The 13,218-nt window shown below is 36.2% G+C and overlaps 1 protein-coding gene across 4 annotated transcripts in view; it reads right to left on the bottom strand.

Annotated features, from left to right (window-relative positions):
* The window catches only part of tgfbr3 (transforming growth factor, beta receptor III), a 199,557-nt gene that overhangs the window by 17,049 nt on the left and 169,290 nt on the right, over positions 1-13,218 (bottom strand). For 3 of the 4 annotated variants that reach the window (XM_048601985.1, XM_048601986.1, XM_048601984.1), the window contains exons 16-17: positions 11,976-12,083; positions 1,322-4,555 (exon numbers count right to left, since the gene is read on the bottom strand). In XM_048601985.1, the coding sequence (XP_048457942.1) occupies positions 4,437-4,555; positions 11,976-12,083 (227 nt within the window). In that variant the 3' untranslated portion in view covers positions 1,322-4,436. Of the gene's footprint in view, positions 1-1,321; positions 4,556-11,975; positions 12,084-13,218 lie in introns of those variants that run through there. The other variant, XM_048601987.1, reaches the window with a different exon arrangement.

The raw sequence follows: 13,218 nt of genomic DNA, 5'->3' as shown, positions 1-13,218 counted from the left end.
TTGACAAGCCATTCCTCATATCATCCACAATATTCTGCTCATTCTCACTTAGTTTGAATTAAAAAAACCTTGGCAGTATTTTTCAAGGCGATAGAAAGTAAAAATTTTGCCTAGTTTTGGAGGGAGGGGGGTGAAATTGGCTTATCAACTGCAAGCCTTGCTTTGATGATATAGACTAATTTCAAGCCTGCACATTTGCAAGTGGCCTAAAACTTATTCTCAAAGTGCTCTTTCAGATTGGTGCTACATAGACTACATTAAATCTCCTTGGGACAAGCAGCACCTCATTTAACTAAAAGGTCCATGTGGATCACAGAATCCACGGCACAGCCTGCTGCTACATACCAAGTCGCTATAATGTCTTGTCACAATGGTTTAATATGCTGAAAATTTATTAAAAATATTCAGGTGCCAAAATGGTTAGGTCTGCGCTTGATTACTCAAACATGCTGTTTTTGAGAAAGGCAAATGGCTGATATTTTATGAGTTGGCTTTACTATTTATTATACATTATTGCTCAGTATATGGAAGCACTTCATGTCCAGACTTTTAATGACTCCTCATTAACAAAGAAGCTATACATAATGTTTCTAAAACGCTACACTATTTTATTCCCTGTTCTCCTTCTGTGGCTCTTTACAATGCGTTGCATTCCTCACTGAGAGGGCAGGAAGGAAATTTGCTTCCAGTTCTCTGCCAACACGCTATGACCATCTGTTGGAAGGTTTATGACAGCAACTCACAGGGACTCTTTTCCAGTTTTACTTCCTCCCTGTAGCGATGCCCCTGGGCTCTACTCAATCTTTTTTACAATAGCTTTTGCCAATTTGATAACATAAAAGGAAACAATGCACCTTATCGTACTGAAACTGCCTGCTACAACAACATGAATTTGTATGGTCCCTAAATACAGGATAACAAAGATGTGTGGGGGCTGTAAACAGGACAACAATGATCAATTAAAGGCTGTTCTTATTTCTCTCATTTGAATGATACAACATTAATGTAATCACTATTCAATTTGAATATCAAGACATTCTCCACAAAAAAATTCACTACTTTCTTTGGTCACAAATACAGGCAAGTTTCTTAGGAATCATTTAAGGAACAGTTTGATAATGTGATGGGAGTTCTTCTGGACAGAAGAGCAAAGCTGGGTAAAATAGCCTTTCCCATCAGTATTGGCATAAATTGTAGTCACTATGTTAAATGTGATAGGAAGTAGCAATACACAAATTTATTGTTTTTACTCTTCTCATTTTTTTAATCTTTCTTATCCCTAGTATTTTGTTTATTTTATGAAAACAATTTGCAAATTCTATTAATTGATATATACCTTTATTTTTACATAATCATATAGTATAACAAAAGGTCATACTTTTTTTGAAAAATTTACAACAAATCCCTTTACAACAGCATATGAAAAATAGACATGGACAGAATACAGAATCCTATTAAGTAGGCACAGACACCACCTGCAATTACTCACAAAAGTCAAATGGTACAACCAGCAGGACAGGCTTTGTTCATTTAGCAAAATGGTGAGGTAGATATATTTTAAAGATAAAGCTGAACAAAGTATTAAGAACAGAAAATTTACAATCTTAAATGAATTGTTTATCGGATAGTAATATATAATACAAACATCCAAAGTTGCAGAAGGTATACACCCGCTGAAATTTATAAGTACAGAGCTGCCGAAGTTCACACTAAATCAGAGTGAACCTACCATAATGTTTAAGATAATCCAAGTGCTATCAATTGTCTCAGAAATCTTTCTTACACAATGGTTAGAATCACTGGCATTCTTGACCAATGGCAGAGTGAGAAAGCAGAAGACAAAAAAAAACGTTGTTGTAAGGCACTACATTCAATGATTTTCTTTATGCATCATTATGCTGTCAGGGCAAAATGCATTTTGATATACTGTACATGCATATAATTCTATTATACAAAAGATTTTACATGCAACTTAAAAATGAGGTTAACATGAACTGTGAAACCATAATGTGAAAGGCATAATGTCACTACTTTTGAGGCAGTCAGTCTAACTCATAAATATTTTAAATTTATATGAAAAGAGAAAATAATCCCTGTAGGGTATTTTGCCAATCAATTTGCAGAACAGATGAGAAAGCAAAGTATTACAGTAACAGCTGCCCAAAAAAGTGTTAGCTGTAATTATCACCTAACATCAAGCTATCAGAAACCTGTAATTTTAGAAAGTTGTCAGTAGGACATACCAGCAGTTACATTACTACGTAAGTTAGAGAAAAGAATTAGTAATATATATGAATCATGTTTCTGAATACTTTACACCCTTTATTCAATTGGCTAGCATGGGTTTAATAGAGAAATTGCCCTGGTGTGTGGAAAGTTAAAGAGAATTAAAGTGCTAAATTGCTCATTCATAGATACTTCACTCAGAAATGAACTGAATAAGGGAATAAAAATTAGTTGCTTAATAGGAATCTGTGTCTAAGTGCATTGTTCACTTTGTCACTTGATTTTCTTTGCTATGTAAATCCACAAATGATGAGTACAGAACAGGTTTTCTAAAGTTTAAGCATACTATTCTGGTGGTATTTCTCTAAAATTAAAGTTAAAATTTAATTAAATTTAAAATCACCTCTGGAGCCACACCTTTGAGCCTACCTCTAATCACATTCGACCTCAGTTATCTGCCTTAGGAAAGTGCACACATTTGGTGTGGTATCATCAGTTGTCAAAAGGGTCTGAAAAGAAGCTAAAATTATAGACTTCATGGCAACAAACTTTTTTTTTAAAAAGTCAGATGCTGCCTGTAGTTATTTATTTTGATCAACCTGTTTGAACATACCTCTAGGGCACGTAGAACCTGAACCCGGATCTTCTGACTCAGGAGGAGACACTATCACTGTTCCCCAAGAGCCCCATGAAACACAGCACACTTCCACCAATTAAATCAGAACTGCCACTTGTTGACCCAAAGGTGTCACTGAAGGGCTTTGGCAGCAGTGCCTTCTAATCAGACTAGACCACTCAGCCACGTTACCTTAAAATGCCCTTAGCGTCAATCACTTTCAATAAAATTGACTCTGATTAAACAAATTATCTTCTATTACTCAAACAGAACTTCTGAGGGGAATGAGTAAAAAGCTGGAGGCAAAGTAGCAAAGGTACATAATAAAATTCCATGAAAATTCACAGTTAGCAAAGTTAATACACATTTGTAGATAAATGAACTTAATTTATGTAATTTTAAGAAGAAAGAGTAAATTCAGCAATCCTGCAGCGCAAGTGGAAAAGCCACTTTCAATAAAGAGTGCAGAACAGAGATTGGTCGACCACACTGTAGCTGTCTCAGATTATCCAATCTGGGCTCATAATGACTTTAACTCCCCACTGGTAGCATGGATCACTGATTTTGCCCTTAGAACATTTGCACAAAAATTCAAAATACAATAAAAATATAGCTTATGCGTTACTAAAATACTCTGTACTCTGTAGAGAGTTCTTAAATGTTTATATACAGGAATACATTATTATTTCAGGAAGTAAAATACATTCAACTGTACAATATGCAATATTCAGTACCGTGAAGAACACAGTTTGCTGAGCTGCACAAAATTGAACATTCATGATACGGGACAACTCTGAGTCAGTCTCACTGACAAACACCTGCTTTTGAAAATACATACAAATAACGCCAGAAAAGGAATTCAGAGTGTGTTTAAAATGTCCCATTTGTGTCTTAAAATAATAACTGCTGCCAAATAATCAATTTACATCTTCAAACAAAAAATGTCCAAGTCACTGAGAAGAGCAGCAGAAAACTTGATTTGGTCATCATTTTAACTTTTTGTTCGTTTTCCCTAAAAGCAGGATAACCTTAAAAGCTGTTAATGTTTTTGGAAATCTGGTGCCATTGTTTGCACGATATCATAACTGGGGCTAGTTGGTGCTTTTTGTCTACATTTATTTACAATGTTTCTCTGGAATCTGTTTAATTGTGCTTTGTATCGAAAATGTTTCTGTTCATGAAAATTTTATGTTTTTGACTTTTAGTAATTAGTGCATGGCGTTGTCATTTCTACACTCAGCAAACTGCTGGTGTTTACATAAATCCCAGGAAAAATTAAACAGCTGCATTCTACAAATAAAGCAGCACTGAGAAAAATTCTGGTACAAATTTCACATGAGGAACCCATAAATGGTTAGCAAGTTCCCAACTCAGGGTAATTAGTAGTTTTGTCACATATAGTGTTATACACTCGAGTAAAGTCAGTTTATCTAAAGTATAAAGCAACTTAGATGATTTCTTGCTTTGAAAATACATCTCAGCTTTCAAAGATAACTGAAGATCTTCCTTTTATCTTCAGGATACTAACATCAACAATTAGCCACTTTGAACCTTGCCTCTATACTGCATTTCCTCACAATTATTTGCCTTCAGGTTAGGCCGTACTGCTGCTTGAACAGGGAGTGCTTTGTGTGCTACCAATGCTATGAGCAGTACTACTGTTTTCTGACGCTGGAGGAGATGTGGGGACTTGATGCCTTCCTGCAGTTTCACCTGCAGAAAATAAACCATCGTCAATCAACTGACCAATCCACCAAATTTAGTCATGCATTTGTGGGCAATTAACATTTGAACAGAAATAAAATATCTTTACCAATGGTTATTGTGATATACAAAGTTTAGGGTTTATATCATATTCATCTCCATTATAATTTCTTCCTCTGCAAAATCAGTCACTTCAGTGTATTAACAATTTATAAATGGACATGGCTTTTGAAAGCTATGAAACTTTTTTTTCTCTCCATCCCACTAGTGGAGGTGCTTTTGTTTAATCAGAATCCCTTTTCAAGGCCTCTCTGCTCTGAAACTCTGTGCCAAGCGAAGAAAAATAATTCATCACAGATTCATGCAAAAATCAGAACTGGCCATGAACCCCTGCTGCTATCCCAGTTTGGTAACTTAATACGACATTTAACCATTTCCTGAACCACATAATAGTAAATACTTTATTTAAAGAGAAGAATAGATTTTAGGACTTAACTAGACCTGATAACTATTGAAATAAGTTCACTATTCAGTAAGGGATAAATTCATAATCTGCTTTTCAATACATGAAAATAGTTGAGTGCTACTAGAACTGTCTCCAATAAGGAGAACCAGTCTGTTATAAATTAAGACTGACTTTGGAAAACGCTTGATTAGCTGACTGAGCATGGCAGGGTGTACAGACCACTGAGGGTCTTTAAAAGTAACTTGCACGCTTTCAAACTGAAACAAATCCAGCTCCAAGCCATAAACTGCTTTTGTTTTGTCAGTATCTGTCTGAGACGCATGCTTATATGTTACAATTCCCTGTCCAGGAAATCTGGACATTTTTCTATTGACTTCAAGTACATTTCAAGTTTGCTTCGTCAGATTATTTTAATCAGGACACGTTGAAAAATTGATAGTCTACAATTCTTCAAGGATTTAATCAATATTTAATTACTTTCCCAAGCAAATGGGGAAGAACTAACGTTAACAATCATTATGGAAAGAAAAATACTTTTCCAGGAGTGAATTATCAAAAACCAAAAGCTAGATGCTGACAATAGCTGTCTAAGAAACATTTACTACCTTGTGTTAATGTAACCAAATTGGAATCATTTCATAAACAAGTTACTAAGTAATGCAGGAAGCTGAACTCTAATCCTCGGGGTTTGGGGGAAGATGTTCGCTTTTTGTTTTTGAGATGAATGCATTTGGATTTTGGTCATAATTCATAACATGCACAGGGAGATACAGGAAAACATGAACTAGGAACAACGTGCATTCAGTGAACTATACTAGGTGACACTGAACTCAGTTTCTACCTCCAAGGCTGAATACTAGTAATTCAGACAGCTGTTGTACCTTTTGTTGAAATTCAACGGATGTTTAAAAGGCAGTGGGCTATGTTCAGTACAATCGCATTACAGTGAAATATTTTGCTATTTTCACCCTCTGGAAATTTTGAGCTTTGTAAGTAAGAGAAAGTGATAACTAACTATCGTCATTCTCTCCTTAGGGAAACAAATTATGTTTCCTCTGGTGCAGGTTTATACATGCCTGACTCGTCCCTATAACGTTAAGAAATATTTCTGACCCACAGTCATGCAGCTGTTTCATAAAATTAGTGTCAAGAGAGATGGTATAGTTCTTATGAACTTTTGAACAAGTGACTTAATTTTGTTGTATAATTGAAGCAGAATATGGACTTGCTCTTTGACCTGAAACAGCAGATCAACAATGTGACGCTCCAGCTGCTCAACCATTTCCCTACATACAAATTAATGAACAATTCAGTGTTTTCAATCAGCCTTGATAAAATATGGATTTGTGCATGTATCTGCTACAAAGAAACAACGTGTAATTAATTTATTGCTTTTCTTTATTGTGGATCTAATTGGTTCTCTCACACATTAATTTTGAAGTTACATATTCAGTTTTACCAGCTGCACCTTGAACCAGTTCACAACAGCCAAATAGTAGATTTTCAGTGCTATTTAAAGGGCTTTGAATAATAATGAATTTTAGAAAAACATCGAAACACGGTTCCATGCAGAGAAACAAATACCCAGCATTTGCTCAGAAACTCATCAATACCAAAGTTACCAGCCTAGCACCAGATATTAGGACATTATGGCAAAGGGCGAGATTCTACAGAACAGAAATACAACCATTCTCACTCAACTATTCCATTTTAATTCATCCTGTGGATAGCACTTAACATTTAATTACATTTTCACCAATACAGGTAAAGCAATGGCTTACTTATGTGCAGCAAATCAAGTAAATGCATGATTGAACTATTACTTGCCCTGAATATTGAATTTTCTTTAGTATAACAGACAGCCAGTCAATTGCAATCCAGGTTTTTCCACTCCTCTGCTCTTTTCCCATAACCTTTGAAGTTTTACTTTTCAACTCCAACAGCTATTACAGGTTTTAGTTCCAGTACTGACATTCCTAACGAAGCTCAGTGTTAATTAAACAAAAAGAAAATTTCTTAACCTTTCCTTTAAGTTTGGTGATGAGCTTACACTTAGGCTTATGAGCTGCTGTCACAGCATTCATTAGAACTAGTTTCTCCTGAATTAACTCATCAAAACCTTTCACAAATTTGAATGCCTTGTCATTTCTTAATTTGGTTACCAAGGGACTGTAAGATTATCAGGGATATGCAGGAATGTAGGGTTGAGGTTAAAATCAGATCAGTCATGATTTTATTGAATGGTAGAGCAGGCTCGAAGGGCTGAATGGCCTCCTCTAGTTCCGTGTGCATATTAAACTTCTTTGAACAAAACTGATTGAAACAAAAAAATCAGGAAAATACAATGGAAAAAAATCACACCAACAATTAGCAAATGCACTAAGGAGATGTACTTGTAAAATTGTTCAAATCAATATGATGCCTCTATCAATCAAATATGTTGACTAAAAAGGATGGACTGCATTGGAGATCACTAAAACTGTAGACATTTGGAATGTTTGTTGGTACGATGCTGCCACAGAGTCATATAGCCTGGAAACACCCTTCTGTCCAACCACTCCATGCTGAACATAATCCCAAACTAAACTAGTCCCACTTGCCTGTTTCTGGCCCATATCCCTCTAAATCTTTCCTATTCATGTATTTATCTAAATATCTTTTAAACGTTATAACTGTGCCCGCATCCACCATTTCCTCAAAAGTTCATTCCACACACGAACTGCCCTCTGTGTAAAAAATTTGCCCTTCGTGTCTTCTTTAAAGGTCTCTCTTCTCACCTTAAAAATGTGCCCTCTAGTCTTGAAATTCCTCATCCAAGGGAAAAGACAACTAACATTAACTCTATCCATACTCCTCATTATTCTATAAAGTCACCTCTAAACTTCCTATGCTCCAGTGAAAGAAGTCCCAGCATCTTGGCAGCATCTGTGAAGGAAAGAAGTCCCAGCCTATCCAACCTTTCTTTGTAACCCAAATTTTCAGACCTGGCAACATCCTGGTAAATCTTTTCTGAACCCTCTCCAGCTTAATAATATCCTTCCTATAACTGGGTGACCAGAACCGGACACAGTATCCCAGAAGAGGCCTCACCAATGTCCTGTACAACTTCAACACGACTTTATGTCAAATAAAATTCAAAAGAACTGCAGATGCTGTAAATCAGAAACAAAAATAGAGATTGCTGGAAAAGCTTAGCAGGTCTGGTAGCATCTGTGGAGAGAGATCAGAGTTAACATTTCAAGTTGAATGACCCTTCCTCATGACTTCATGTCATCCTTGGACGTGCTGCTCTGAAGGAGAACCCTGCCAGGGTTTGAGGGTATGGAGGGACTGGGGTGTGGCGAGAACAAAATAGGGAAACCATGCAATCTTTTGCACTTTAGTCATATAGAGATTGCTGCAGACAAGAAAAGGAACAATGACAGCTCCTGCTAAATGGATTACTGTTCAAAATGCTGGACGTAGAGCCATCAGTCCTAGACAGTTTTAGATCAGCTAAAGACCAGATTGTCCTATACAACAGCAGATCTCTGGGCCCGTATTATTGTTATTATTTTATTATAAATTTGAAACTGAATTGAATTATGTAGTGTCAGAGCTCACCAAAATGAGTTTAAAATTGGTGTTCTAATACATCTCGCTGAGCAATAATGTAAGTCAATGTTGAATTCAGAAACTATGAAAGATCTTTCTTAAAACTGGAAACATTTTTATGATACAAATCTTGCCATTTCCTGGAGAACTTACTGCCCAGAAGGGAGTATACTTCAACAGGGGACTCTGCCAATGGAACTTGTAGTAAAATACTAAAAAAAGTATCTTGGATTTATATTTGATCTGTGAGAAGCAGAACAATAACAGTATTTCCACTATTTAGATCTCTACTGCTGTGATCTATTAGCACAGTTCACCCAGGTGGGCATGTCAATACCATGTGGCTTCACCATAACCATAGTCAATTTTAGTCCATCATCAGATAACAGGAGCTGAATTTCTGTCAGTGTGCATCAGATTTTCATTACTCTCCTGACATTTTGAGAGCTCATTAAAAAAATAAGTCCCATGTTTTAAAGGTCAGTTCCACGGAAAGAAAAAGAAAATGAATTGAAGTAATCTTGACTGTGGAATCAGGCTTATATTAGCATGAATGAATGAAAAGCATGCTTAATTCAAGTGCTTCTAACGTCTTCCTTTTCTGTCAATCAAGGATTCTCCCACCATCATAGGCTGCAGAATTATTGATCACGCCCACTCTACTTCATATGCTTATTCTTACCCTTTCCTCCTTTCCAGAACCACAACAGTGTTCTGCCTATACTCATTTTCTACCTCCCCAGTCTCTTTATTCAATGGTCTTCCTCCACCTTTATTGTCATCTCCGCACTTTTTCCCTTCCACCCTTCAGTGTTCTGAAGGGACTATTCACTTCCTGCCAACCTGTTCAGTTGTTCACAACTCTGTTCTGAGGAAGGGTCACCGGATCCGAAACGTTAACTCTGTTTTTTCCTTCACAGATGCTGCCAGACCTGCTGAGCTTTTCCAGCAACTTTGTTTTTGTTCCTGATTTACAGCATCCGCAGTTCTTTTGGTTTTTGTTCAGTTCTTCAACTACCCACAAATCCTTTTCTATGCAAATACATGAGGTATAACCACTGCCCTTTACTTTTTCCCTTTTCCAGATCTCTAATGCTCCTTCCAGGATGAACAGAGATTGACGTGTACTGTTTTCAATTTAGAATGCTCAATTGACTGCTCACAATCTGTATTTGGGAGATTAAACGCAGTCTGGGTGACTGCTTTGTGGAAAGCTCCTGTCCAGTCAGCAAGTGTAACCCAGCGTTCCAGTCAGCTGTAATTTTAATTCTCCACCTTGCTTCCACCATAACCTTTCCGATATTAGCCTGCCACAGTGTTCCAATAAAGTTTATTACAGTGGCACTTCAAATTTTCCTGGGTTCAATGCTGAGTTCAATATTAGATCATAACTTCTGGCCCCATTTCACTTTTCTGCTTTTATGTTTTCTTCCCACTTTTTTATGCATTCATTCATTCATTTATTTAGTAATCCAACACCAACGTTTTTGTTAATCCACACCTACCATTATTACAACTGATGTTCCTCTACTTGTCCCATTACCTCTCCTTCGTCCTTGTACCGTGAAACTATGTTATTTAATTTCTCCTGCCTTTCTTCATGTTACAGACATTCCTTTTTGTTTTCCTTCCCACCGTCATTTCCCATGCTCAAAATTTATTACATTTTCAACTTTTCCCAGTTACGATGAAGGGTCACATATCTAAAATGTTAACTCTGTTTCTTTATTTAAGGTGCAGTCAGGCCTGCTCCATTTTTTTTTTTAAACGTTGTCCTCAGGAATTGAGCTTCACTGGTTATGCCAACATATACTGCCTGCACTTAACCACCTAGAGGGCAGTTAGTAGTCAACCACATTGCTCTGGGTTTGGAGTCATATGTAGGCCAGACTAGGCAAGGACAGCAGATTTCCCTTTCCTAAAATGACAGTAGTAAACCATTTAGGTTTTAGTTTTTTAAATATTTCATCGTTTCCTGCTTTTATTTCAGATTTCCAGCATTCACAGTATTTTGCTTTTTTATCAATTTCTGTACCCTTGAAGTGGTTTGGTAGATTACTGAATTTTTAAAAAAGGTTAAATGAATGTGTGTAACATGACTAAAAAGCTTCAGTGAACTAATGTATTTACAATATAAACTCTTGAAAATCGATTAAAAAGTTCTCACTTTTGATGTTGCTTCATCTAATAACATAACTGCTTTATGCTTGCCAGCCTTGCGAGAATCAACAGCTTGATTTAATTCTGTTCCATTCTGAAGGAGGGTCATTGGACTTAAAACATTATCTCAGTTTTCCATCCACAGATGCTGACAAACCTAAGTTTCACCAGCAATTTCTTTTCGCTTATTTCAGATCTCCAGCATCTGCAGTTCTTTGTTTTACTAAAGCTCTGTTTATTTGGTATTTTAGTTTACTATTCTTAACTCTTTCATATTTATGTGGATATCAATCTATATCTTAACATTATGCTGAAAAATCTTAGCAAATGCTGATAGCATTGGTGCAGTTTTACCAATACTTCAAGGCAAAATAGAGTTGAATTAACAAGGATATTGTTCACCATATTGCCAACATGGCTAATTTCTTTCACACACTTTATGCAGTAGCATATGACTTATTGATACTTTTCACTTTGGGTCAGAATATTCCTATTATTATTTGAAGACATTTATCATCTGGCAACAATTCTTCTATAATAGAGACAATCCTATATATTCTTTGTTAGGCATTTGATTTCAACAGGTACATTGCATTACTTGTACTTCCAAGGAATCTGGTTGCACACAGGAAACCCCAGAACAAATAGAGAGTGCTAGAGAAACTCAGCAGGCCTGGCAGTATCTGTGGAGACAGAAACACAGTTAATGTTTTGAGTCCAGCATGACTTCTTCATAATAGTTCCGAAGAAGTCATGCCAGACTCTACATGTTAACTATTTCTCTCTCTACAAATGCTGCTAGACCTGTCAAGTTTCCCAAGCATTCTCTGTCTCTGTTTCAGATTTCCAACATCTGTGGTACTTTGTTTTTATTTCACAGGACACTCAGAACTCTGTTGTGGAGTTTTAGCTTATCTCAACTTGTCTGACAAATGCACTACAGCCTTTTCCTGATATTAAATTATTCTTTTAGTTATTTATTTCTACATACTCTTAAAATTCTAACAAGGTATTTTCAAGTTCATGATCTGAACCATGAACACATGTTTTTACAAATTCAGAAAAAAGGGACTAAAAATTGTGATGTGTATACTCATTAAGATTATAGTCTCAGTAGGATTCTACTGAGCCTTCTCATCTACACCCAGGATGTATGGATTGATCTGCTTCAGAGTTATAACTACGTTAAATGATTGATAACATACATACCAGTGTGGGAGTAAATATACCACAAAGCTCCGGTTAGAAGTGCACCAATTACAAATGCTGCAAATGCAATTCCCACAACAGTTGGGGTATCCAGACCATAAATAATATCTGAAACACAAAACGATGATACATACATTATACAGGTTCATAATGCATGAAACAAATTACTGTTACGATAGGATTTCATTTCAAAAAAAGGTATTGATATCTTGAATATAAAGTCACTTAAGAGAGTCAGCTTTATGAATCATGCCTGCAGTGTCTTGTCTAGAGTTTAATGCAACATATAGATGTCAAGTGTGATGCAATCAACTTGATTTAACCTTACATTATCTGAATATTTCAATCATCTTCAAGTGCCATTTACATGGAACAAGGATAATGAAACGTTTCTGTATGTTTTGATCAGCAAATCAGACCAGATTGGTGGTATCCATCCTGCCTTAACTCTGAGTTTGAAAACCAGAGTTGCCAAATGAAAGACAAAATTTAGTCTGAACAACAATTGCTTAGTAACTAGAAACAAAGCTGCTAAACAATCCATATGCAATCATAAACTCAAATCATTAAATAAAAACCAAAAGAACTGCAGATGGTGTAAGTCAGGAACAAAAACAGTTACTGGAAAAGCTCAGCAGGTCTGGCAGTGTCACCGGACCCAAAATGTTAACTCTGATTTTTTTCTTCACCGAAGCTGTTTTTGTCCATAATTTTGTTTTTGTCCACAAATTCAAATCATGGTAAAGATTGCACTTATTGGAAGTAAGGTAACTTCAGAGGCAAATTACTTGTAAAGGACACAAATACAGCAAATAGTAATTGAATATTTTCAGACAGGGTAGCAATTGACATACACCAAAGTTCCAAATGTCGAATTAGAAATGAACAATCATCTAATGAACTGAATCCGGTCTGGTTGATAAATATATGGCATATGCACAGCATGTCAGTATCCAGCAAGCTAACCCTGAACATCTTGCTTAGAGAAATAGATATGGCACCAGTGGGCTACTGCTGTTACTTTATCTGAATGAAATGTAATGAACTGGCCCTAATCATCATGAAAATCATCCAAGAAACCTTTATCACTGCCTATGGAACAGAACATTGTGAAACCACTTCAGTAATGTGCCAATTTTTATATTTTCTTTTACTTATTCCCAAACTGTGTGTGTTTGTTTGTCTGTCTGTCTTTTGTGTGAATGGGCTGCAAATGAAATCTGAGATAACAAGGTGTAGAGCT

The sequence above is a fragment of the Rhincodon typus genome, chromosome 10 (assembly GCF_021869965.1).
Source record: "Rhincodon typus isolate 14 chromosome 10, sRhiTyp1.1, whole genome shotgun sequence".
Classification (NCBI taxonomy): Eukaryota; Metazoa; Chordata; class Chondrichthyes; order Orectolobiformes; family Rhincodontidae; genus Rhincodon; species Rhincodon typus.
Note: the sequence above shows the minus strand (reverse complement) of the source record. Positions and strands in the feature narration are given on the sequence as shown.